At 39.9% G+C, this 24,940-nt stretch overlaps 1 protein-coding gene across 1 annotated transcript; it reads right to left on the bottom strand.

Annotated features, from left to right (window-relative positions):
• Positions 1-20,264: 20,264 nt before the first annotated feature.
• EZHIP (EZH inhibitory protein) lies at positions 20,265-22,169 on the bottom strand. The gene is made up of 3 exons (XM_055121082.1): positions 22,123-22,169; positions 21,838-22,028; positions 20,265-21,727 (listed from the first exon to the last, which is right to left on the bottom strand). The coding sequence occupies exons 1-3, from the start codon at positions 22,167-22,169 to the stop codon at positions 20,265-20,267; spliced, it is 1,701 nt and encodes a 566-aa protein (XP_054977057.1).
• Between the last annotated feature and the right edge of the window lie 2,771 nt (positions 22,170-24,940).

The raw sequence follows: 24,940 nt of genomic DNA, 5'->3' as shown, positions 1-24,940 counted from the left end.
CGCCAAATCTAGGAAAGATCAGGCCATCCAAGATCATAAAGCTCATGTCTCAACAGAATGAAAGCATGTCCTGCCTGTAGAAAGAACAGTTTTGATCTGCAGTATAGTACCTCAGAGTCCCAAGTACTGCTAAACATTGAGATGAGAATAGACTCTGAGCACTTACAGGTGTAAAGTCAAACCAGACAAAGGATGACATCAATTTCAAAAATAGGCCAAAGTCAAGGACAGATATATATTTTTAAAGGACAGATATTTTTCTAAAGATCACATTTAGTCAACAGAACAGAAAAGGTTATTAAAATAATGAGGTATGGGAATGCAAAATAAAACTACAGTGTGATACCACCACAATGATATATAACCATGAAATATCACCTGTTAGAATGAATAATATAAAAAAAGACAAGAAATAGAAAATATTAGTGAGGATGTAGAGAAAAGTTACAATAATTGCACTGTTAATGGCTGTGTAAGTTGATACAATCAATGTTGAAAATGGTGTGAATACTCCTTAAAATATTTACAATACAGAACTGAAAATATAGTATAGTGGGTAAGGGGATTGACTTCTATGCAGCTGGCCTGAGTTTGATTCCTGGCATTTCATATGGTCCTCCAAACCCCACCAGGAATTATCCCTGAATATAAAGTCAGAAGTCACATGGAAAATGGCCCCCAAACAAAAGCAAAATAAAAATAATTAAAAATATAACTACTATTTGACACAACCGTTCTACTTCTGATATATCACTGTATCACTGTCATACCATTGCTCATCGATTAGCTCCAGTGGGCACCAGTAAGGTCTCCATTGTGAGATTTGTTACTGTTTTTGGCATACTGAATATGCTACGGGTAGCTTGCCAAGCTCTGTGTGCTAGTGGGATACTCTTGGTAGCTTGCTGGGCTCTCTGAGAGGGACGGAGGAACCGAACCCGGGTTGGCCGCATGTAAGGCAAATGCCTACCCGCACTTCTGATATATATCTGAAAGAAATAAAGTCAGTATATTGATGATGGAACTTCATTCCCCCAAAATTATGCAGTATTATTTGTATCAGTAATACATCAAAAAAATTGTGTCTATCAACAGATGACTGATTAAAGAAAATGTGGTATTTGGAGAGATAGTTTAATGGACTGGAGTGCATTCTTTGCATTTACAGTACTATCTCTAGCATTACATGTTGCTCAGAACAACAATGGGAGCAACCCCCAGAACTGAGTTGGGAATAGCCCTTAAGCACTGTCTGCTGAGAAAAAGAAAGAACAAAATACAGAGAGGGAGAGGGAGGGGCAGAGATGGCGAGGGAAGAAGGGAGGGAGGGAGAAAAGGAAGGAAGGAAGGAAGGAAGTAAGGAAGGAAGGAAGGAAGGAAGGAAGGAAGGAGGAAGGAAGGAAGGAAGGAAGGAAGGAAGGAAGGAAGGAAGGAAGGAAGGAAGGAAGGAAGGGGGAAATGGTTCCTATACACACAAATATATACATATATATGTATATATATGTTGGATGGACATTGAGGATATCAAGCTTAGAAAAGTAATTCAAAGATAAAACTAAATATTCTAATATATATTAAGCAACAAAATCAAACATTATAAACTAGATTGCGGAATCACAGTTGCCACATAACTGACTGGTGGTGGAATAAATGGGGATGCTGGTGAAAGGGTACAAACTTTAACTTAAAACATATTTTCTGGTGCACATATTTGAAGCATGGTGACAGTAGATAAAAATACTGCACTGCATATTTAAAGGTTGCTAAAAGAGTAGAATTTGGGGAGGGGACTCCTGAGGCCCAGCTTCCCTTCTAGCAATTGCCAGCCAACCTGTACAGCAGTTCAGTGGGTGAGCTTGAGAATGTTCTGCGGCTTTGGATATATGGTGCTAGGGATTACCCAGACCACCTTTGCAGTGCTTAGGGCTAAGAAAAAAGAATTTATATGGCCTCACCACGACCATAAGATTAGTAATAATTTGAGATAAAGGGTATGTTACAAAACCTTACCATGGTAATTACTGTATATATATACATATACATATATATATTACTATCACTGTCATTCTGTTGCTCATCGATTTGCTCAAACAGGCACCAGTAACGTCTCCATTGTGAGACTTGTTACTGTTTTTGGCATATCAAATACACCATGCATAGCTTACATACAAAAATATTATTTATACATCTTAAATTTATACAATAATATAGGACATTATATCTCAATAGACGTTAAGGGCAGAGAATAAATATTGAGCAAAATAAATAGATATAATAAAAAGTAAAGTTAAAAAAGGATTTTCTTTTGGAGGTCACACCCAGTGGTGTTTGAAGGTTGCTCCTGGCTCTGTATTCAGGGTAACTTCTTGTAGTGCTCAGGGGGCCATGTTATGCCAGAGACTGAACTTTAGGCACTGAATCTGGGTCTCTAGCATGTAAAACATGCATTTAGCCATTGAGCAATCTCTCCACCAAAGTGTTCAAAACAGTGCTACTCATTTTATAATAAGATAATACAATATTCTATGATAAAATGATCAGAATTGACTGTCCTCCCCCTCCAGCTGCCACCACCAGAGCACTGAAATAATTATCCATCAGGTGTGTGGACCCCTAGCATCACCCCCCAGCATCTACCCATCAAGACATACCATTAAAATCTCTAAAGACAAAACTGCTTTGAAGTTACTTTGTCTGCACCCCACATTTGAGGTATTAGTTAACACAGGCCTCAAATATCTTTACCTATCAATAAGCCATGGTACCACTCAAAGATAGCACCATTGCAAGAGCAAAAACATACAACAGGGGAAAAAAACTCCAAAACGCAAAGGTCGCAATGGTAAAACAATGCAGCAACTCTCCAAATTTAATGAATGAAGTTGCTTGTCAAGAAGAATCAAACAGTAATAATGAACAATATAACCTCTCAGATAAGGAATTTAAAATGGAGCGTTTAAGGATGTATAAAGAGCTCAAAGAAGCAATGGAACACACTGCTGATAAAATATAAGAAGATATGAGGGCGAAAGTGAGGAAAATGCAAACAAAAATACAGGGACCAATGTCAGACCTAAAAAACTTGGTAGGTGAAATGAAAAACTCAGTGGAAGGTCTCAGCAACACAATAACATCTGCTGAGGACAGAATCGGTTGTGAGGGTGAGAAAGAACCTCATATGTGCCATATAGGCTGCACTGCAGCAAAACAAGCAGTAAGCCTAAGTTTCTGCCCCCCCTCCCCCAAGAATTCCTTGAGACTGTCATTGGCCAAAGTTAGAAATCCCCTAGACACCTCTAGCCAGTACTATGATAAGTAGGATATCTCTGGGAACAGCAGGTGGGCGTGACCAATTAGCTCACAGACTTATGACTGTTTCATCGAAATTCTTGGGAAAACTGCCAGCGTTGCTTAAGTAACCATATGCCATATAATGTTCCCTAGAACTAGAGTTGGAATCTTTGTCAAGACTGCACTGCATTGGATGAGACTTGGGCCTTAGCTCAATCTAACAATAAAAATTCCCTTGCTTTTGCGTTCCCACTTTTGGAACTGGTCTCTCTGTGAATGGGAAACCCAGAACTCTGATATAACACAGTGAGCTCCAAGATGAGGTGCAGAGAATCTCCAGACAACAGCAGAAAATAATAAGGAGTTTCTAAATAAACCAACAGATGTCAAGAGAAAATCAAGATGAAGACAAGAGAAATAACAAGAATCATGGTGTCCCAGAGGGACAGGAAGAAAACCCTGATAAAGAAAAAAATGTAAAACACACAATTGTTGAGACATTCCAAGAGCTGAAGTCTTCTAAAACCTCAGGGCTTGGACAAATGGAGACGTTACTGAGACCACTTGAGAAATTTGACGATCAACGGGATGATGATGATGATGATGATGATGATGATGATGATGATGAGGAGGAGGAGGAGGAGGAGGAGGAGCACATGAAAACAGATTTGGGAGGCTCAAAGGGTACCAGCTAAATGAAATCCAAATAAAAATACTCCAAGACACATTCTATAAGAATGACAAAAATCATAGACAGAGATAAAATTCTGAAAGCAGCAAGATCAAAGAAATAAATCGCTTATAAAGGAGCATGCCTAAGATTCACAGCAGACTTATCTGATGCAACCCTAAGGGCCAGAAGACAGTGGTGGGATATAGTGACAATACTCAATTAAATAAATGCCTCACCAAGAATACTTTACCCAGTATTGGAAAGAACAACACATTCATATTGGAAAGAACAATGCACAGCTTCACAAACAAAAACTCAGGATCTTCATAGACTAAAAACATAATTACAAGAGCAACTAAACAGGCTGCTATAAGACAAGAGAAGCCCTTAAACACACCGTACTTTGGCAGAAAGATGGGGAAAAAAACCCGTAATAATGTCTCTCAATGTCAACGAACTAAATGCACCAATTGAAAGGCACAGAGTGACAGGATGGATCAGAAAATTGAACCTAATATTCTGCTGCCTGCAAGAAACATATCTGAAGAGTCAGAGCAAACACAGAATCTGTGTGAAAGGATGGAAAACAATTCTACTAGCAAACAACTCCCTCAAAAAAGCTGGCATGGCCATACTAATATCAGTTCACATAGACTTCACACTGAAGAAAGTTACAAGAGACAGTGAAGGTCATTTCTTAATGATTACAAGATCTGTACATCAGGAATAACTTACAATTCTAAATGTATATGTACCTAATCAGAACCAGCATAATACATAAAACGACTGCTCATAGACTTGAAAAATGACATTGATAGCAATGGACCATAATAGATGGAAATTTCAATATGCTTTATCACCAATTGATAGATCATCAGACTCAAGCTTAGCAAGTAAATACTTTATCTGAGGAAAGAAATGGAATACAGGTGTTTAGTATACATATATATGTGTACATATACATATATATATATATATATCTTGGATTGGAGCTATAGCACAGCAGGTAGCCTTGCATGCAGCAAACCCGGGTTTGATTCCTCCGTGCCTCTCGGAGAGCCTGGCAAGCTACCGAGAGTATTCCACCCACACAGCAGAGCCTGGCAAGTTGCCCGTGGCATATTCAATATGCCAAAAACTGTAACAAGTCTCATGGTGGAGACGTTACTGGTGCCCACTCAAGCAAATCGATGAACAACGGGATGACAGTGCATAAATATATACATATACACACACTATATATGTACACATATACACATATATGCATATATACATATGCAAAGGACATTTCATTCTCAAAATACTGAATACACATACTTCTCAAGTGCACATGGGACATTCTCCAAGATAGACCACATGCTGGACCACAAAACAGATCTCCATAAAATTAAGAGGATATAAATTGTATCAATGATCTTTTCAGACCATGATGCACTGAATATAGAAATGGATCACACACAGAAACAGAAATTCAAACCCAACACTGGGAAATTAAACAGTTCACTACTGTGCAACAGGTGTCTTAGAAAGGAAATCAAAGAGGAAATCAAAACATTCCTGGAAATGAATGAGAATGAAGACACAAGTTACCAGAACCTTTGAGACATGGCAAAAGCTGTGCTAAGAGGAAAGTTTAAAGGTCTACAAGCAGTCCTCAGGAAGGAAGAGCAAGCTCACATAAGAAACCTACCTTAACAGCTTTAGATCTTGAAAAATGACCAACAAAAGGAGCCCACACCAGGCAGGAGAAAAGAAATAATAATGGTTAGAACAGAAATGAATGACATGAAAACCCAAAAATAACAATCCAAATGATAAATGAAATCAAGAGCTGGTTGATTTGAGAAAATTAAAAAAGATCAATAAACCACTAACAAGACTCACAAGGAAAGAAAGAGGAGAGACCCCTAAAAAACAGAATCAGAATGAAAAGGGGGACATCACAACAGAAACTACAGAGTTTCAAAGGATAATCAGAGATTACTTTGAGAAGCTTGATGCCATGAAAAAAAATAAACTCAAAAAAATGGATAAATTCCTGGATTCCTATAATCTCCCAAAGCTGATCCAAGAAGACTTGAAATACCTGACCAGACATATCAGTATTCAAGGAATTTGAAATAGTAATCAAAAGTCTCTAGGTTAAAAAAAACCCCTGACCCAGATGGATTCATTAGTGAATTCTTCCAAACCTTCTAAAAGGACATACTCCCAATCCTGTTTTAGCTTTTCCAAGAAATTAAAGAAACAAGGTCATGACGTTTGCATATAAGTGGATCAAACAAAGAAAGATTGCACTCATCTGTGGAATATAGAATAATAGACTATAAGACTAACGCCCAAGAATAGTAGAAATAAGTACCAGGAGATTGTTTCCATGGCTTGGAGGCTGGTCTCTCATTCTGGGTAACTCAGGGAAGGGACCACCAAGTAAAATGTGGTTGGAGGTCATGTGGGGGAAGGGTGATGCGGGCCGAATACAGACTAGAGACTGAACACAATGGCCACTCAACACCTTTATTGCAAACCACAACACCTAATCAGAGAGAGAGAACAAAAGGGAATTCCCTGCCATAATGGCAGGGTGGGGTGGGGGGAGACGGGACTGGGGAGGGGGGAGGGATGTTGGGTTTACTGGTGGTGGAGAATGGGCACTGGTGAAGGGATGGGTTATCGAACTTTGTATGGGGGAAACATGAGCACAAAGATGTATGGATCTGTAACTGTACCCTCACGATGACTCTCTAATTAAAAATAAACTAATAAAAAGAAACAAAAATACTTCCAGTTTCTATGAGGAAGGTTTCTACTTCCACCCTCATAACAAAAGCAGATAGAGACACCACAAAAATAGAGAATTACAGGCCAATATCCCTGATGAATACAGATGCAAAGATCCTCAACAAAACACTGGCAAATAGAATCCAATGACTCATCAAAAAGATCATACACCATGACCAAGTAGGATTTATCCTGGGGATGAAAGGATGGCTTAACATTTGCAAGTCAATCAACATAATACACCATATCAAATAAAAGAAAGATAAAAACCATATGATCATATTAATAGATGCAGAAAAGCCATTTGATAAGATCCAGCACCCATTTAAGATAAAATAAACTTCTCAGAAAAATGGGAGTCGAAAGAACTTTCCTCAGTATAGTCAAAGTCACCTACCAGAAGACCACAGCAAATATTATTCTCAATGGGGAAAAACTAAGAGCCTTCCCTCTAAGATCAGGAACAAGACAAGGTTGCCCACTCTCACCACTTATATTCAATAGAGTACTGGAAGTATTTGCTATAGTACTTAGTCAGAAAAAGGATACCAAAAGGATTCAGATAGGAAAGGAAGAAGTCAAGCTATCACTATTTGCAGATGACAGGATACTATAGTTAGAAAATCCTGAGCCTACAGAACAGCTCCTAGAAACAATAGATTTGTATAGTAAAGTGTCATATTGCAAAATCAGTAATCAAAAGTCCATGGCTTTCCTAAAAGCAAATAATGAAAGAGACAAAAGAAATTTAAAAACACAATCTCATTCACAATAGTACCTCAGAAAATCAAGTACCTTGGAATCAACTTAACTAAGGAGGCCTATACAGGGAAAACTACAAAACACTACTTCAAGGAATAAAAGAGGACACTTGGAAATGGAGACACATTTCCTGCTCATGGATTGTGAGAGTTAACATTGTCAAAATGGCAATAGTCCCTAAAGCATTACAAAAATTCAAAGCAGTTCCTATAAGGATACCCATGACATTTTTCAAAGAAATAGACAAAATACTTCTGAAATTCATATGGAGTAACAAACCTTCATGAATAGCTAAAGCAATCCTTGGGAAACAGCAGATGGGTGGCATCACCTTTTCCAATTTCAAACTCTTACAAAGCAGTAGTAATTAAAACATCATGGTATTGGATTAGAAACGGACTTGCAGACCAATGGAACAGAGTTCAATATTAGGACACAAACTCTCTCAAGTATATGATCACTTAATCTTTGATAAAGGAGCAAGAAATGCGAAGTGGAGCAAGGAAAGCCTCTTCAACATGTGGTGCTGGAAAAATTGGACAGCTGCCTGCAAATAAATGAACTCAGACCTCTGTCTAACACCAAGCACAAAAGCTAGACACAAATTGATTAAATGCCTTAATATCAGAGCTGAATCCATAAGGTACATGAAGATAAATATAAGGAGAACTCTCCATTATGTTGAAGCTAAAGGCATCTTCAAGTATGAAACACCACTGACCAAGCAAGTGGAAACAAATAAAAACTAATGGGTCTACAGTAAACTAAGAAACTTCTGCACCTCAAAAGAAACAGTGACCAAAATACAGAAAAAGCCCACAGAATTGGAAAAATTCTTTACCCAATACCCATCAGATAGGGGCTTAATATTCAGGATATACAAGACATTGAAAGAACTTTACAAGAAAAAACTCATCAAAAAATGGGAATATGAAATGAACAGAAACTTTCTCAAAAAATAAATTCAAATGGCAAAAAGGCACATGAATAAATGTTCCACATTGCTAATCATCAGGGAGATGCAAATCAAAACAACAATGATATATCATCTTATACCACAGAATCTGTCACACCTCAAAAAGAACAAGAACAACCAGTGCTGGCACAGATGAGGGAAGAAAGGGACTCTCATTCATTATTATGGGAATGCCAACTGATCCAGCCTTTTTGGAAAACAATATGGACATTCCTCCAAAAACTAGAAATTGTGCTCTTATGTGACCCAACGAAACATCTTCTGGGAATATATCCCTAAGATGCAAAAAAAAAAAAAAACCACAGTAAAAATGACATCAGCACTTGTGTGTTTATTGCAGCACAGTATTGCAGCACAGTAGCTAGAATCTGGAAAAAATCTGAGTGTAAGAGAACAGATGACTGGTTAAAGAAACTTTGGTACTTCTATATAATGGAATACTATGCAGCTGTTAGAAAAGATGAAATCATGAAATTTGCATATAAGTGGATGTACATGGAGAGTATCATGCTAGGTGAAATGAGTGAAAAAAGAGAGGGACAGACATAGAATGACTGAACTCTTTTGTGGAATATAAAATAACAATATGAGACTAACACCTAAGGACAGTAGAGACAAGGGCCAGGAAGATCATTTTGCAGTTTGGAAGCCTGCCTCATGTGCTAGGGGGAAAGGTAGTTGGAGTGTAGAAGGGACCACTAAGTAAATTATGGCTGGAGGGATCACTCAAGATGGTAGATGCATGCTGAAAGCAGACTAAGGATCAAACATGATGACCTCTTAGTACTGCAAACCATAACGCTCCAAAGTAGAGAGAGATTAAGAAGGAGTATACCTGCCACAGAAGCAGGGGGTGGGACGGGTGGGATTGGCTGGAAGTATACTGGTGGAAAATGTTCATTGGTGGAGTTATAGGTGCTCGACCATTGTATGACTGAAACATAAACAAGAAAGTTTGTAACTATCTCACGGTAATTCAATAAAAAGTAAATAAAATTTAAAAACATAAAAATCATTTGTTATCTTTGGATTTAAAAAATGATCACAATTGAAATTTAATCAGAATTATTAAGAAAAACAAATAGGTATACAGAATTTTTAGATTTTTAAATGATAAGGAAATAAGTTACTCCAAATAAATTATGAATTTATAAAAACTATACACATTCCTTGCAAACCTTAAACTTTCAAAACTCAACCAAATGCACAGACACACATACACACACACACTCAACAAAATAATGTGAAAACTTCAAGGAACAATGAAATCATGCAATTTATGACAACTTGAAGGGAACTGGAGAATATTGTGTTAAATAAGTCAAAAGAATGACAAACCCAGTATGATTTCACTTGTATGTGGTGTATAGAATAACTGGATGAGAAAATGCAAGATATTAAAGGGGGACTATCTGGATCACCTTTGACCCTGGAGTATAGGAAGAAGGACAAAGAAAGAAAAATTCAAGTGTGGAATTATAAAAGGCAGACGGGAAGTAGCAAGTGTCAGTTGTCAAGGGCTTCAAGTATATCAGAGGTATAGAGAGTAGTATATCTGTATATCTAAACCACAAATGTGGCAACACCGAAAGCATGATATCCAAATTTTAACAACCAAACTTGAAATGTGCCTGTCAAGGAGGGAGGCTGGGGATGGGAGGGAACCTGGGTCCACTGGTAGAGGGATTGGTGCTAGAAGATTGTGTGCCTGAAAATCAACTGTGAATAAATTTTATTATGATGTGAAAATAAAAAATTTAAATATGAAAATGAATAATAGGCACCTCACTGTATTTAACAAAAACTGATTTTTCAGTTATAAGTCTTCCCACAAGGAAAATTCCAGGACCAGATATGTTAGTGCTGTGTTTTACTTACAGAAAGAATATTACCTAAGAAATAAATAATACCTAATCTACCTAAATTATTTAAGAGAATTTAAATATAAGATAATATCATCCAAAACTCTATATTGGAGCTTTGGTCATATAGAAAATCAAAGATATTAATTAGAAAATATAATTGAAGATATATATAGGTCATGAGAAAGATACAATTCTTTTACTGTTGTTTTTGTTGCACAAGCCACACCCTGAAATTTATATATATAGATATACCACACATAGCTCTGCTCTTAGAGATCACTCCTGGAAGTGGTTAGGGGATCATGTGCCGGAGATTGGACCCAGGTGGGATATGTGCATGGCATGAGTTCTACCAACTCTATCAGTTATAACTGGTATACTGGTTATATTCAATTTTTATTGATTAAATTGAGTACAATATTTAAACAGGATAACATTTAATGATCTCAGTGTCTTTATCCTAAGTTTTCAGATAAACACTTAAAAGTGAGTCAAATAATTTACCAAATTAACATATTCAAGCATAGAAACATTATGTCCATCAATATAGAAAGAGAAAGAGGGAGAATAAAAATTTGACAAATCTACTATCCTTTCCCAAGGGAAGATGTTTTGAAAACTAGAAAGAGGAATTTCACAAGATTCTTGGCAGTGGAGGGGATAGGGGGAGATATTTTGCTATGCTTGCTGCATATTTTGTATGTAGGCAGCTCCGGGTATGATCTTCAGTACCATATATTCCCTTGAACACTTCTAGGAGTCACTTCCAAACATCTCTGGATGTGGTTCAAAAAACAAAGAGCTAGTATCACCACATAGTTAAAAATCACAGTTAATATCATAGTGAAAGCCAGAATGTTTTTGCCCTCAAATCAAGCAAAGTGCAAGGATATCTTTCCCCAATTCCATTCATTGTATTAGAGCTTCTAGCAGGCATATACAAGTAGGTAAAGTAATAAAAGTTATCTATATGGAAAGAAAGAATCCAACTTTTCAGATAGCATTATCAATTAAATATAAAATTCTAATAAATTGAAAAAAATATTAGAATAATTCAGTGTATTTCAATGTACATTTCAGAGATGCAAGATAAACTTTCACAACTGTATTTCTATGTCCTAAGAATAGAAAAATTAAAAAAAATTACAGTTGTCTGGAAAATTAGTGCAGGGGTTACGGCAGTTGTCTTACATGCAGCTGAAACTAGTTCAATCCCTATTGCCACATTTGGTCCCCTGAATACTGCCAGCAGTGACCCCTGAATAGCAAGTCAGGAGCAGCTCTTGAGAACTGCTGGATATGGACCAAATTCTTCCCATTTTTTAAAAATTAATAGACCAGAGATGTAGCACAAAGGCTAAGGCACTTGCCTTACACACAGTGACCTGGGTTTGATCCATAGCAGAGCTGGGTGCAGTCCAAACACTTCCTCACCAAATTTTTATATTAAAATTTTACTTTAAGAGTCAGTGATACATATCAGTGGGCTGTATCACAGGATTTTCATCAGGATCCCTGGTTTAACCCCCAGCACTGCATGGTCCTCTGAGGACTACCAATAGTATCTCCCAAACACTGAGTCAGGAGCAGTCCCTGAGCACCACTGGATGAGTGACAAAACAGAACAAAACAAATTTGATTTCTGGTAGATTCAAATTACGGAATACCTAAAAAGAAGTACAACAGAAAATATGTAGAAGAGAGTTGTGCGGTGAAAAAAAAGGAAGTTCTTGGAAATGGAAAAATACATATGGGTTGAAAGAAAATATTGTTACTATGTCGAGTCTCCAAAGTGATACATAATCAATCCAATTAATGGCTCCAATAAATATTCTTTACATAAATGAAAATATGGTGCATCCAAACAAGCCAAACTAATTTTGAAAAGAAACAAACTTGTGACCTTCCCACTGTACTATCTCCCTGGCCCAACAAGAGGGAATTCTATGTCACTTAGACTCTTAATATATAGCTACAGAAATCAAAAAGGCATAGTATTGTCCTCATGCTATAAAAACAGGACACAATAGAAATTTCAGAAATATATTAACACACATAATGTCAGTTGATTGTCAACAAGATGCAAATGAAACTTTGTGTGGAAAAAATACTCTTCAATAGGTGGTACTAAAATAACTTATATCTTTGTTCAAAAAACAGAATTTAGTCCCTACCTTTCAGCATATGCAAAAATGCATCTAATATTTAAAAGTAAAACTCATAATTTTGTATTTTTTGAGAATTATGTGATATAGAGAAAATACTGGGGATCTTTGTGTGGCAAAGATTTATTATATGCAATATGAAAATCATTATAGTTTTTTTCAAAATAGAATTCATCGAATTTTAAAACTCCTGAAAGCCACAGGAAAATAAATTTTAGCCTATTCAATAATATTTATCAAAGAAATAATTTAAGCTATAAAATAGCTTTATATATACATATATATCTCATAGGTGAGTCTCAATAATTATGTTGAAAGAAGTCAGAAAAAACACACATATATATGTACTGCATACCAATACATTTATCTAAACTATTAGAAAATGCAAGTAATATGTAGTGATAAATTGAATTATTGGTTGCCTAGTGACAGTGTAAGAAGATGGGAAAGAATGAAAGAATTTTAAGAAGGAAGAAAGGAAAGGAGGAAAGAAATAAAGGGGTGTGAGGGAGGAGAGAAAAAAGGGGAAAGGGAGAAAGATAAACAGAAACAGATTGAGGGGGTTGGAGAGATAGTACAGAGAGTAGGGAACTAGTCCTGCATGTGGCAAACGGGGTTCAATCCCAGGATCCCTTAACCTAGAGACACAAATAAATACTGAGAACTACTTAGAGTTGCTCCAAAACAACAACAAAACGACAGGAATAAATGTAGACTTTCCAACATGGGGACTTTTGAGGATTGTTGCATTAAAATTGTCTAATTCTTTTTTTTTTTTTGCTTTTTGGGTCACATCCAGCGATGCTCAGGGGTTACTCCTGGCTCTACACTCAGAAATTACTCCTGGCGGTGCTGGGGGACCATATGGGATGCTGGGAATTGAATCCGGGTCGGTCATGTGCAAGGCAAACGCCCTACCTGCTGTGCTATCACTCCAGCCCCCCCCAAAAAATTGTCAAATTCTTGTTCTAGGCATTGGTCTTCTGTAGAATTATTCAAGAACAGTAATATGACAATAGAGTAAGTTTTAAAAAAAACCTTTTGGGGGCATAACCGGCAATACATGTGGTTTACTGCCAGTTCTATGCCCAGGGATCACTCTCAGCAATGCTCAGGGACCATGCAGTGCCAGAATCAGTATAGAGCCTCCTGAATGCAAAGCATGCACTCAGTTTTTTGAGCTATCGATCCAGTCCTCAGCTTTTGTTTATTATATTACCCCCATTTTTAAAGGGGCATACCTGGTGATGCTCCTTTCTCTAAGCTCAGGGTTCACACCTGTCAGTGCTCAGAGTCAGCAGGCTTGAAAGGCTATCTCATTATCTACCTTACTATCTCTCAGTCCATTTATTTAAATCTCTACCATACTATCTCTCAGCCCATTTATTTAAATCTCTATTTAAATTTAAATAGAGATCAGTGGCTTAGGGCTTCTTGCATTCTATGTTTACAAAAGAAATCTCTAGTCAAGACAGGATTTTGTACATTTCAGATTGGGAACTAACATGGGATAAAATAAAAACTTTATGGCACAGAACTGTCTTTTCAATATATATTAAGACCATAATTAATATCTTGGAAGCACTAATTATTAATATATTTCTGATTTAAACAGAATAATTTATTTTTAGGTAATTATAGCCATGAGCCCATCTGATTATTTTCAAGTTTTACCACTGAAGTGATGATCACTCATGTGTTAGAAATACTGCTTTGCTTGGAACTTCATTGGAATCACTGTACTGTAAACATCAACTTTTAATGAGCCTATCTTAAGAACTATCTGTACAAATGAGTTAGGAACGTTAAATCAGAACTTCAAAGAAAAGCAAGCATACGATCAAAATATTACATGATGAAAAAAAGATTTCACAGTCCTTTGACTTTTAAAATAAAATTAACTATGTTAGGTATTTCAAAGTTTATTTTACAATTTTAAGTGAATAATATACCAAATAAAAATTTCATTACCATAAAAGGCTGTAATATGAAAGTGGTAGCAATTACTAAACATTTTAAGTATATGTAGATAACAGATGAACCAATTCTTTTCTTCTTATTTGAGAAAGCCATATGGGCAATGTAGCTAGCTGATTTCCAATTTAGCGGTTGTTTTATTTCAATTACTCAAACATATATTGTTTTAATATTTTTGGATAGGTGCCTGCTTGAGCAAATTGATGAGCAATGGAATGACAGTAACAGTGATACCGTGATATTAAAATATGAAAGGAAATGTTCAAATCTTGCACTATTTACTGTGGCATTAAAAAGTATTTTTATTTTTAACCCACGTAGGAAATCTTTGCATAAAAATTAGATTTTTATTATGTAGGTAAATAATTATGCAGGTAAATAATTATACTTTTGAATTTGTTATTTTCCCTTAAAGAGAAACCAGAAAAAAAAAGGATCCTATAGCAGGAACAGCCATCCTAGTCTCTTTTAGAGGATTTATTTCATATAGGAACTTCTCTGCTACTCTGTGGGGTGGGAACCTTTCTTTTACTCTTTTTGGAAGGCCTAAGAAGTTAACTAAAGATCTAATCTATCAATACATTTGTAAATCATTACTCTTTAGTTAATTTCAAAACAACTAATCTTTAAAAAGACCTCAGGGGAAGTGCAAGGCATACATCTCTGAAGGCAGTTCTGTCTTATGATTTTCATGATCCAATTAACTAGTCTCTGTTAATTGATAAGAATCACCATTAAACACACACACACACACAAAGAATTGTTCAACTATTTTGTTTTTTGGCCTCACTGAAGTGGAACAGTAGCTCTCAGTATATATAGTCTGAGAATAGTCTTTACAGTGTCTGTGTGTTTCTCCTCACCTTCTGATGACACACCTCAGATTGCTCCCAGCTACACTATCCAGAAAGGCTTATCAAGCTTTTATTTATTTTATTTTGGTTTTAAGGCCATACCCGGGGATACTCAGGGCGAACTACTGGCTCTGTGCTCAGGGTTCACTCCTGGCAGACTTGGAGGGCCATATGGGATGCAGAGGATCAAACTTGAGTCAGCAAGTGTAAGGTCAACATCCTTCCCACTTTACTATGGCTCCAACCCCAAGCTTTATTTATCTGTTTAATTCATTTCCTTTTTCAGCCACACCCAGCTGTGCTTGGAGCTTACTCCTGACTCTGCACTCAGTGTTCACTCCTGGAGGGGCTCAGGAGACCATATGGATGCTTGCCTTGCATGAGTGGCAGATCAGGGTTTGACCTCCCAGCATCCCATATGGTCCCCAGTGCACTGTCAGGATTCCTGAGCACAGTCAGGTGTGACCCCCCCAAATAAAAAATGAATAAATAAATAAAACCTTGAAAAAGAGAGATGGGACTGTAGATGCTACTGGGATTAAGGTACCTGCCTTGCACACAGAAGCCCCAGTTCAATCCCTGACAGTGCAAATGGTCCCCTGATCACTGCTCTTCAGAAATGATCCCTGATTCCTTAGCGAGAATAAACCTGAGCACTTCCAGGTATAATCCAAAAACAAAAAAAGAAAATTGTTGATTTTTGTTCTAAAAGCTTTTGAACAAGCTTTAATTTACAAAATTTACTCTCCAAATATCTCAAAATTTTCAAATTTTGTAAAGTTTGTTTTCCACAAGTATATACTTGAAAATTTTGCCTTTTAGGGCTGGATTGATAGTACAGCATGCTGCATGATTGCCTTGCACGCATCTGACCTGGGTTCTATCCCTGGCACCACATATAGTCCCCCAAACCTTGTCAGGGTCACAACTTGTGGCCCCTGAGCACCACAAGTTGTGGCCCAATAACGAAAATAAAATTCTCTTTTAGTTCTAAAATGATTTAGTGGCAATGCCTACTATATTTCTGCTGTGATTTTTAAATTTAATTCATTCTTCCACTTTCATTTCCTTAAATATAGATGCTGTAAGACTTTAAGAATCAAAGGGATGACAAAACACATTCTTATCACCAGACAGTGAGACAATACAGAAGGAGAAGTTGGTACATTTTTCAAGTAAGGACATTTCTTGGTAGATTCTGAGAACTGGAGGTAGCAAAGTTTCTATAGCTTTACAGTAGTTTCAAATTACTACACAAAAACAATAAAAATAGAGACAGAAATAAAATGTATGGATGATGCTTTCAATATTTTTTTAAAAAGATATCTTCCAAAACCTTCATATTCAAGTGACTGAGAGTAAATTCCTATAATTGCATTAGTTACATGGTACCAGTTTTTGTAGGCAGTAAAAAAAAAAAAAAACAGGACACAGTCTGACTATGAAAAGGAGAACCACAAACTAGCTGTTTCACTAGAAAGATCAGCTGAAATGGACAGGGATTTTGCTGTTTTCAATACAGGCCTGCTCAAGAAGCACTAAAGGCACACAGCCCTCTTGAAGCTGCAAAACTGATTGCCTCAGGGCACCTTCCAAGGACAGATTCCCACAATTATGAGAAAATGCAAAAGGTGGAATTATAATTCAAAAGAAACTAAGAACTTCAGCAAATGAGAAAGTTTGTGATTGTCAATTACCTTAAGCATGCTGCAACTCTAATTTATAACTAATTTTCAAATGTTTAGTATAATAAATATTCCAATACTTTTTATACTTGGCATATTGAATAACATTTTGCCTAGATGCAGTTAAATTATCAAACAATGTCAGTTTATAATTTTTAAGTATTATTCCAAGAAAAATCATAAATTACATATGTGGCTGAAGTTTTAGTGGAGTTAGTAAGTAGCTGGTGTCTATGAGTACAAGAGAGTACATGGACATGGAATACACAATGTTCTGATTCATTAGGTTAAAACATTATTTACAGAAAAGAGACCACAGGGGGTCTTATAGGGGATGAAAAGTTTACAGGAGACATCTTTGGGCCTAAGAGTGTCTACAACAGAATGAGTCCTCCTTTCTTTAGAGGAAGGATCAAGAGAGTAGGTTGCAGGATTACAACCTAAAAGCAGCCTCAGGGAATGATAAAACATGAAGAAATTTTCCTACAAGGTGCTGTCCAAAGGATTTCAGGATGGGAGGCAGGCATATATACAGAGGTTAGGATGTATGTACCTAACCTCGGTGTAGTCCTGGAAGCTCTGACATCTGAGAATTTTATGGGTGACTCTGGTAGTCCCCGTAATCTTAGGCCAGAAAAGTACTATATCCTCCTGCCCTACTACTGAAGGATCTGACTTGGTTGGTAAAGAACCACAGGGAGTGACCCTAGAGCCCCTGGACATGGCTTGGGAGACCCAGTAGCAACAACAAAAACTTCAGGGTGTTGATACCTAATGAGACATCCTATTGTCTCTGTGGACTGTTGGAATCTGAGCAGAAACCACTAAAGTGGGAAACTTCTTGGCCAGCTTTATGCCAATTACAGAAAACAATAGGCAAATACAAAAAAAAACTAGAGAAAAGGAATTCTGTTTGTTGGTTTGGTTTGTTTTTCCTCCACACCATTCTTTTTCTAATTTTAAAAATTATTTCAATTTGGGGGCCACATCTGGCCTTGCTCAGGAGTCACTACTGGCAATGCTCAGAGGACCAATTTATGGAACACGTGTGATGGACCCCGAGCTAGGCCATATGCAAGGCTAATATCCTACTCACAATTACTTCTTGGCCCCCCTTTAATGAAGTGGCTATTCTACTAGTTGTGCACAATTTCTTGATAAATAATTTGAGTTATATTACAGAATTAGCAATATGGTCAAGGTGGAAAGTGCAAAAGAAATTAAGACCTAGCAGCTACTCCCCAAACTAAATATATACCCTGTAAAAAGCATGATGCTGTTCATCAAGTTTTTTATTCTAATTGTTTGCACACACAGTCAATATCACATAGGTGCTCACAAAATCAGTCAAAATTCTTTTATAGTTTTATTTTGGGGCCACACCTGGCAGTGTTCAGGACTTACACCACATGAAATGCTGGGGATTGAACATGGGTCATCTGTACACAAAAAAATGCCCTACAAGATGCACCATCTCTGTGGCCCCCAAATTTTAAAAAGTGGATTATTGATGATATCAGATCGATAGTACAGGGGTGAAGATGCTTTTCTTGTATGTGACAGAACCTAGTTCAAGTCCTGAACCTCCAGCACCACCAAGAGTGATCCCTGAGCACAGAGTTAAAACTTCTGAGCACTTCTGGATGTGGTCCCAAAAACAACTTACTGGAGGTAGAAATACAGAACAGATTTAAAACAAGTATTTTGCATGCAGCCAACCTTGGTTTGATCTCTGGCTCCACAGTCCAGCAATCATCTCCAGTGCACCCCCATGTACTGCCAGGGTAGCTCAGGAATGCTTGGAAACCCAACTCCAAAGTAAAATCAAATGGTATTATCAATGAATACATTTTTATCACAAAATGCCTTATTTTGACAACATAATATCTTACTCATTTACATTGAATATTATCCCTCCCAGGGCTGGAGCGATAGCACAGTGGTTGGGCAGTCACCTTTCACGCGGCCGACCCGAGTTCGATTCCGCCACTCCTCTCGGAGAGCCCGGCAAGCTACCAAGAGTATCTAGCCCGCGCAGTAGAGCCTGGCAAGCTCCCCGTGTGTATTGGATATGCCAAAATCAGTAACAATAAGTTTCTCAATGAGAGACATTTCTGGTGCCCGCTCGAACAAATCAATGAGCAACAAGATGACAGTGACAGTGATTACCCCTCCCACCCTAAGGCCTCAAGAACAGCTATTCCCAACACACTTTTCCCCCTCTTTTATAGCTTCCCTTTGGGGCTTCTAACTCTCACTGCCCCTGTCTTCTAGAGTCTGAGTTTTCCTTCTCATATTTTCTACTCTTACATGGGAGAATGTATCTCTCCCTTCCCTGAATATGCACACTTGCAATGCCTTGCCTCTGTTCTGATCCTGTGTATTTTCTACAGTCACCTTGTGATAAACTCTGCCCCCACCCTTTCTTTGTCCAAGTTGTTTATCACCTATTCTAATAAAGCTACACTGCATACCTGCATATTAAGTGGGGTTTTTTTGTACTGAACTTAATTTTTGTTATTAAATATCGTTTACTTGATTTGGGGGCAACCCTGGCAATGAACTCAGAGTTTACTCCTGGCTCTGAACTAAGTATTCACTTCTGGTGATGCTTTGGGGACCATATAAGATGCTAGGGATAGCACTTAGCACTTTGCACGGAGCACACCTGGGTTCTATCTCTCTAGCCCTACAAACACCATTTTGGAAAGTAGTAATACATGCCAACTAAGAGTGCAAACAAGTAAAACATTTAATTGATGAGGGTTGGGGCAAAAATACACTTTAAACCAAAATTAATATTTTAGCTTTATTCATCAAAGCATTTCATAGCACAAAGGCAACTTGGAAAAGGCAATACTCAATTTGGGGGGGCAAAGCAGTTTTTCTCAAAGGAAATTGGGCTTTCAAACAATAGGCATCAATAAGTGCAGGGTAGGCGAGGTAAGAATACAAGAAGTTTTAAAACTGCCCCTTTAAATTACAGCTTCAAACCTACACGTTAATGTCATATAATGGCTACACGCTCGCAGGCTGTAGTGCAGCAGACTGTGCACGTTGCCCTTGTGAATATTACGACTATGCCAGTCAGGGAAGGGGTTTCAAAACTACAACAGCTTCAAAATAACTCATAATGCTGGTTAATGGCTAGAACTTCACAGGCAACAGTGGAACAGTGAGCCCATCAAGAGCTGTGCGTTGCTTGTGAGGGTTTTAAGAGGATGCCTATAGTGGGTCACAGCCCAGGGGCTTCAGGGCCAGGAGGTTTGTTCTCCATATCCCACAGATGTCCTGAAGCGGCAGAATCTAGAGCACAAAGCTCTGGCATAAAGGCACGCCTCAGGCTACCGGGACTAGCTGTGGGGATGGAGGCCAGACCACCAAAGTGGGAAGATGTGTTCCCACTAAGAATATCAAAGGTAGGGGAGTTCTTCCTTCCAGGAGACTCGGGGAAGGAGACAGCAGCTGGGCACGTGGGAGAGGAAAGAGGAGCAGGGGAGGAGGCAGAAGGTGGAGCAACCGGGGAGGGTGGAGAGGAGGAAGAGTGAGTGACTAACCTTCCTCCGGCCAGCCTCCAGCGAAAAAGGAAGTACCTACCAGGAGGCGAAGGCGAAGAGGCACGCATACGGACTGCATGCCATTCAGGCTCTGACTTAAAGCTCTTGACCTCAGCCGCCTCGGGAGAGCGCGACCTATTCTGGTAGACATGCCTTTGTAAGCCACATCCAGGGGAATAGGGAGGGCTCTGGCAAGGTGGCCCCTGCGGACTGGGGCTGCTTCTGGAGGCTGAGTGCTTCTGGAGGCTGAGTGCTTCTGGAGGCTGGGTGCTTCTGGAGGCTGAGTGCTTCTGGAGGCTGAGTGCTTCTGGAGGCTGGGTGCTTCTGGAGGCTGAGTGCTTCTGGAGGCTGAGTGCTTCTGGAGGCTGGGTGCTGCAACGCCGCAGGACAACGACTGGATTCATACTGCTGCTGAAGCGGGCCGGGCCGCTCTGGATCACACGGCTCCGGAGGTGAATGGGGCTTGACCCAGAGGATGGGCCTGGCCCAGATGTGGGGCAGCTGCGGGCGCCAGAGGGCCGCTCAGAAACACTGCTGCAGCAGCTGGACAAAGGGCTTGGCCCAGAACCACGCCGGCGACGGGCTGCAGGGCCTGGCCCAGATCCGTTGCGGTCGCAGATGGCAGGACGGCCACGGGTGACTGAGCCTCCCTCCCATACAAGGCGGCGGACTGCAGGGTGCCGCTGTGCTGTAGGCCGAGGACGAAGGCTGACAGCCGAGCACACATCTGGTGCACTGCGGCTGGCTGTTGGGTGCAGCGGAGCACGTCTTGAGGAGCAGCTAGCGGGTTTCGGCTTTGGCACGGGGTTTCGGGCTGCAGGACGCAACTCGGGGTTGGGCAACTCGGGCCTATGCGGAGGACGAGGACTGGCAGCTGGGCGCGGCTCCTCCGCCCCTGCGCGGACTGCAGAGCGCGACTTGGTTCCAGGCTGAGGCCGAGCAGCAGGTGCCGGATGCTGGACTTTCGGAGGACCTAAGCCTTTGGTGCTCGGCCCAGGCTCTCTGCAGCAGAGCATGATGCGTGATGGTGTCCTGCGACGGCGGAGCGCTCGGCCCCTGCAGGAAGCCCGATTCCCTAAGGGAAGGCAGACACTGAGGGCAGCTGCTGCTGGGGTGAAAATGGTAGCAAAGACAAATGCCCCTAGGCACCAGGAGTAGGGCAGGTTTCACAGCCTCCTCAGAGCCCGCCACACTGCAGCCTAGGGCACCCCTCCCCCAGCCTCGCCCCCCCGCGCCTGTACTCTAAAATACCTTGGCTTGTCCCCGGCATCACACTCCTCAGGTCTTGATGGGCACTCCGGGCACTCTGAAGGCCGGCGTTCATTGAGGGTGTTCCCAGGTTGCCCCCAGTGCTGACGACGACACCTGCAGCCAGGGAAGAGAAAGAGAAAACCGCTTTGTCCCCGAATACGGCTTCTCCACGGCCTGGCCCAAAGGAGTCTCTGGAGACAATAGGGACAGAGACCCGAGGACCAAGACGACTGTGGGTCCCACGGATATTGCTAAGGGGTGTTCCCTGTCCTAAGCCCTGTGGGCCCCTCACCTTGCTGCTTCTTCCGATCCCTGTTCGACCGGGTCGCCATAATGGATGGTTCTTGTTCTAAGACTTGAGATCACGCCATCAGATGATTCCGTTGTTGCTGGCCAATCAGAATGGCAGAAGTGAAGAAGGTGGGTTGGGACTTGGTAGGCTCTTGCTTCCGATTGGTGAGCAGGATGTCTCATGACTTCTGTCTTCCAAGAATGAGCCAATCCAGCTTCTTCTGGCTCGGTTCTTCCCCACCTATTAGGGATTTGCATGACTCGGTGGAAAATGTGAAATCCCGGCCCTTATGAGGTACGTCTGAGAGAGACGAGGTTTATTGAAAACAGGTTATGAAGTTGTCTATAAATAATTCGAGTCTTCCAAAACAGCGTACCTTTTGGTCACTACTCAGGTTGTTTTGCCCAGACAACAGGCTAAAAAAATCACGTTGGTCATCAGAGAGTATTTCTGAGTGACGTCCCTCTCCTAGTACGCCAAGCCCAAGCCTGACCCTGCCACGGCATAGTTGGTGCTTCATGCATCCACTTTTGGGAATCCAGTTATGGGAACTGGCTGAGGAAAAAAATGGATAGGATCCATGCTGTCTCATCAGAGGATGTTCTGCACTACCCCCAGACCAGGAGGACATTTCTTTTTTTGATTTCTGTGCCACATCCAGTTGTGCTCAGGGTTTATTCCTTGCTCTGTGCTCAGAGCTCACCTTCTTGTGGGGAATTAAGTCCTGGCAGTACTGGAGTACCACATGGATGCACCTTGCAGTACTGGAGTATCATATGGATGCAAGGGAGTGAATCCAGGTTACCTCGGGCAACTGTTTCACCCACTATACTTTCACTCTAGCCGAAAAAGGGAGCATTTTATTTTTTGTCAGTAATATATATCTCTCTCCTTGTGTCCTGAAGCACAGACTAGACTTTCCTAGGATTAAGGGTGACACAGTCCATAAATATGCTTAATTTTGTATGGTTGCATAGTAATACAGAGAGGAATTCACATTCCTTTATTTGACTTAGTCTTAATTCTTAGATATAGTTATCTACATGTCACTGTAAATATGCTGTGATGTAAAAACTTGAGGTTTAATTTTTGGATACTGATATAAACTCAATATTATAGAAGGGCTTCATGTACAATACTAAAGTTGTAAATTTTTTTTTTTTTTTTTGAGGGTACAGTTACAGATTTATACACTTTTGTGCTTATACTTCCCTCATACAAAGTTTGGAACCCATCCCTTCACCAGTGCCCATTCTCCACCACCCGTAAACCCAGTGTCCCTCCCACCCTCCCCAATCCCATCTCCCCCCCACCCCACCCTGCCACTGTGGCAAGGCATTCCCTTCTGTTTTCTCTCTCTAATTAGCTGTTGTGCTTTGCAATAAAGGTGTTGAGTGGCCGCTGTGCTCAGTCTCTAGCCCTCATTCAGCCCGCAACTCCCTTCCCCCACATGGCCTTCGACTACAATGTAGTTGGTGATCGCTTCTCTGAGTTGACCTTTCCCCGGAACGTGAGGCCAGCCTCGAAGCCATGGAGTCAACCTCCTGGTACTTATTTCTACAGTTCTTGAGTGTTAGTCTCCCACTCTGTTATTCTATATACCATAGATGAGTGCAATCTTTCTATGTCTGTCTCTCTCTTTCTGACTCATTTCACTCAGCATGAAACTTTTCATACCCATCCACTTGACTACAAAATTCTTGACCTCCTTTTTTCTAACAGCTGCATAGTATTCCATTGTATAGATGTACCAAAGTTTCCTCAACCAGTCATCCGTTCTGGGGCACTCGGGTTTTTTCCAGATTCTGGCTATTGTAAACAGTGCTGCGATGAACATACATGTGCAGATGTTGTTTCGATTGTACTTTTTTGCCTCTCTGGGATATATTCCCAGCAGTGGTATTGCTGGGTCAAATGGGAATTCAATATCTAATTTTTTGAGAGTCGTCCAAATTGTTTTCCAGAAGGGCTGAACCAGTCGGCATTCCCACCAGCAGTGAAGAAGGGTCCCTTTCTCCCCACATCCTCTCCAACAGCGGTTGCTTTTGTTCTTTTGGATGTGTGCTAGTCTCTGTGGTGTGAGGTGGTATCTCAAAGTTGTTTTGATCTGCATCTCTCTGATGATTAGTGATGCAGAGCACTAAAGTTGTAAATTTAACATAGGAAAATTAAAACTAAACTCCCACATGACCAGAGGGAATTGTTTGATTTTCCTAGTAGAATGTTCATTTATAAATAATTGATATTTCTTGTATTAAAATGAATACAAATATCCATATATCACTTTTCTGTGTGCTTTTAGAATACATAAAATAAACTTTCCATATCAATACATTTTCAAACTGGAGGATTGAAAAGAGAATACAGTTGGTAAAGTGCTTGTCTTGCGTGTAGATGGAGCAAGGATTCCCAGCATCACATATCATCACCAGGGTGATCCTTGAGTGTATATACAGGAGTTACTCCAGAATATCATAGGGTGTGGCCCCCACACAATTATTACAAATATACAAAATACTTCTTTCATAGAATAATACATTTTTAAACATTGCTATATTGATCGGGCTGGAGCGATAGCACAGCGGGTAGGGTGTTTGCCTTGCATGCGGCCGACTCGGGTTCAATTCCTCCATCCCTCTTGGAGAGCCCGGCAAGCTACCGAGAATATCCCGCCTGCACGGCAGAGCCTGGCAAAGTACCCACTGCGTAATCGATATGCCAAAAAAGTAACAATTATCACAATGGAGACGTTACTGGTGCCCACTCGAGCAAATAAATGAACAATGGGATGACAGTGCTATAGTGCTACAG

This window comes from Sorex araneus, chromosome X, assembly GCF_027595985.1.
Source record: "Sorex araneus isolate mSorAra2 chromosome X, mSorAra2.pri, whole genome shotgun sequence".
NCBI classification, from domain to species: Eukaryota; Metazoa; Chordata; class Mammalia; order Eulipotyphla; family Soricidae; genus Sorex; species Sorex araneus.
Note: the sequence above shows the minus strand (reverse complement) of the source record. Positions and strands in the feature narration are given on the sequence as shown.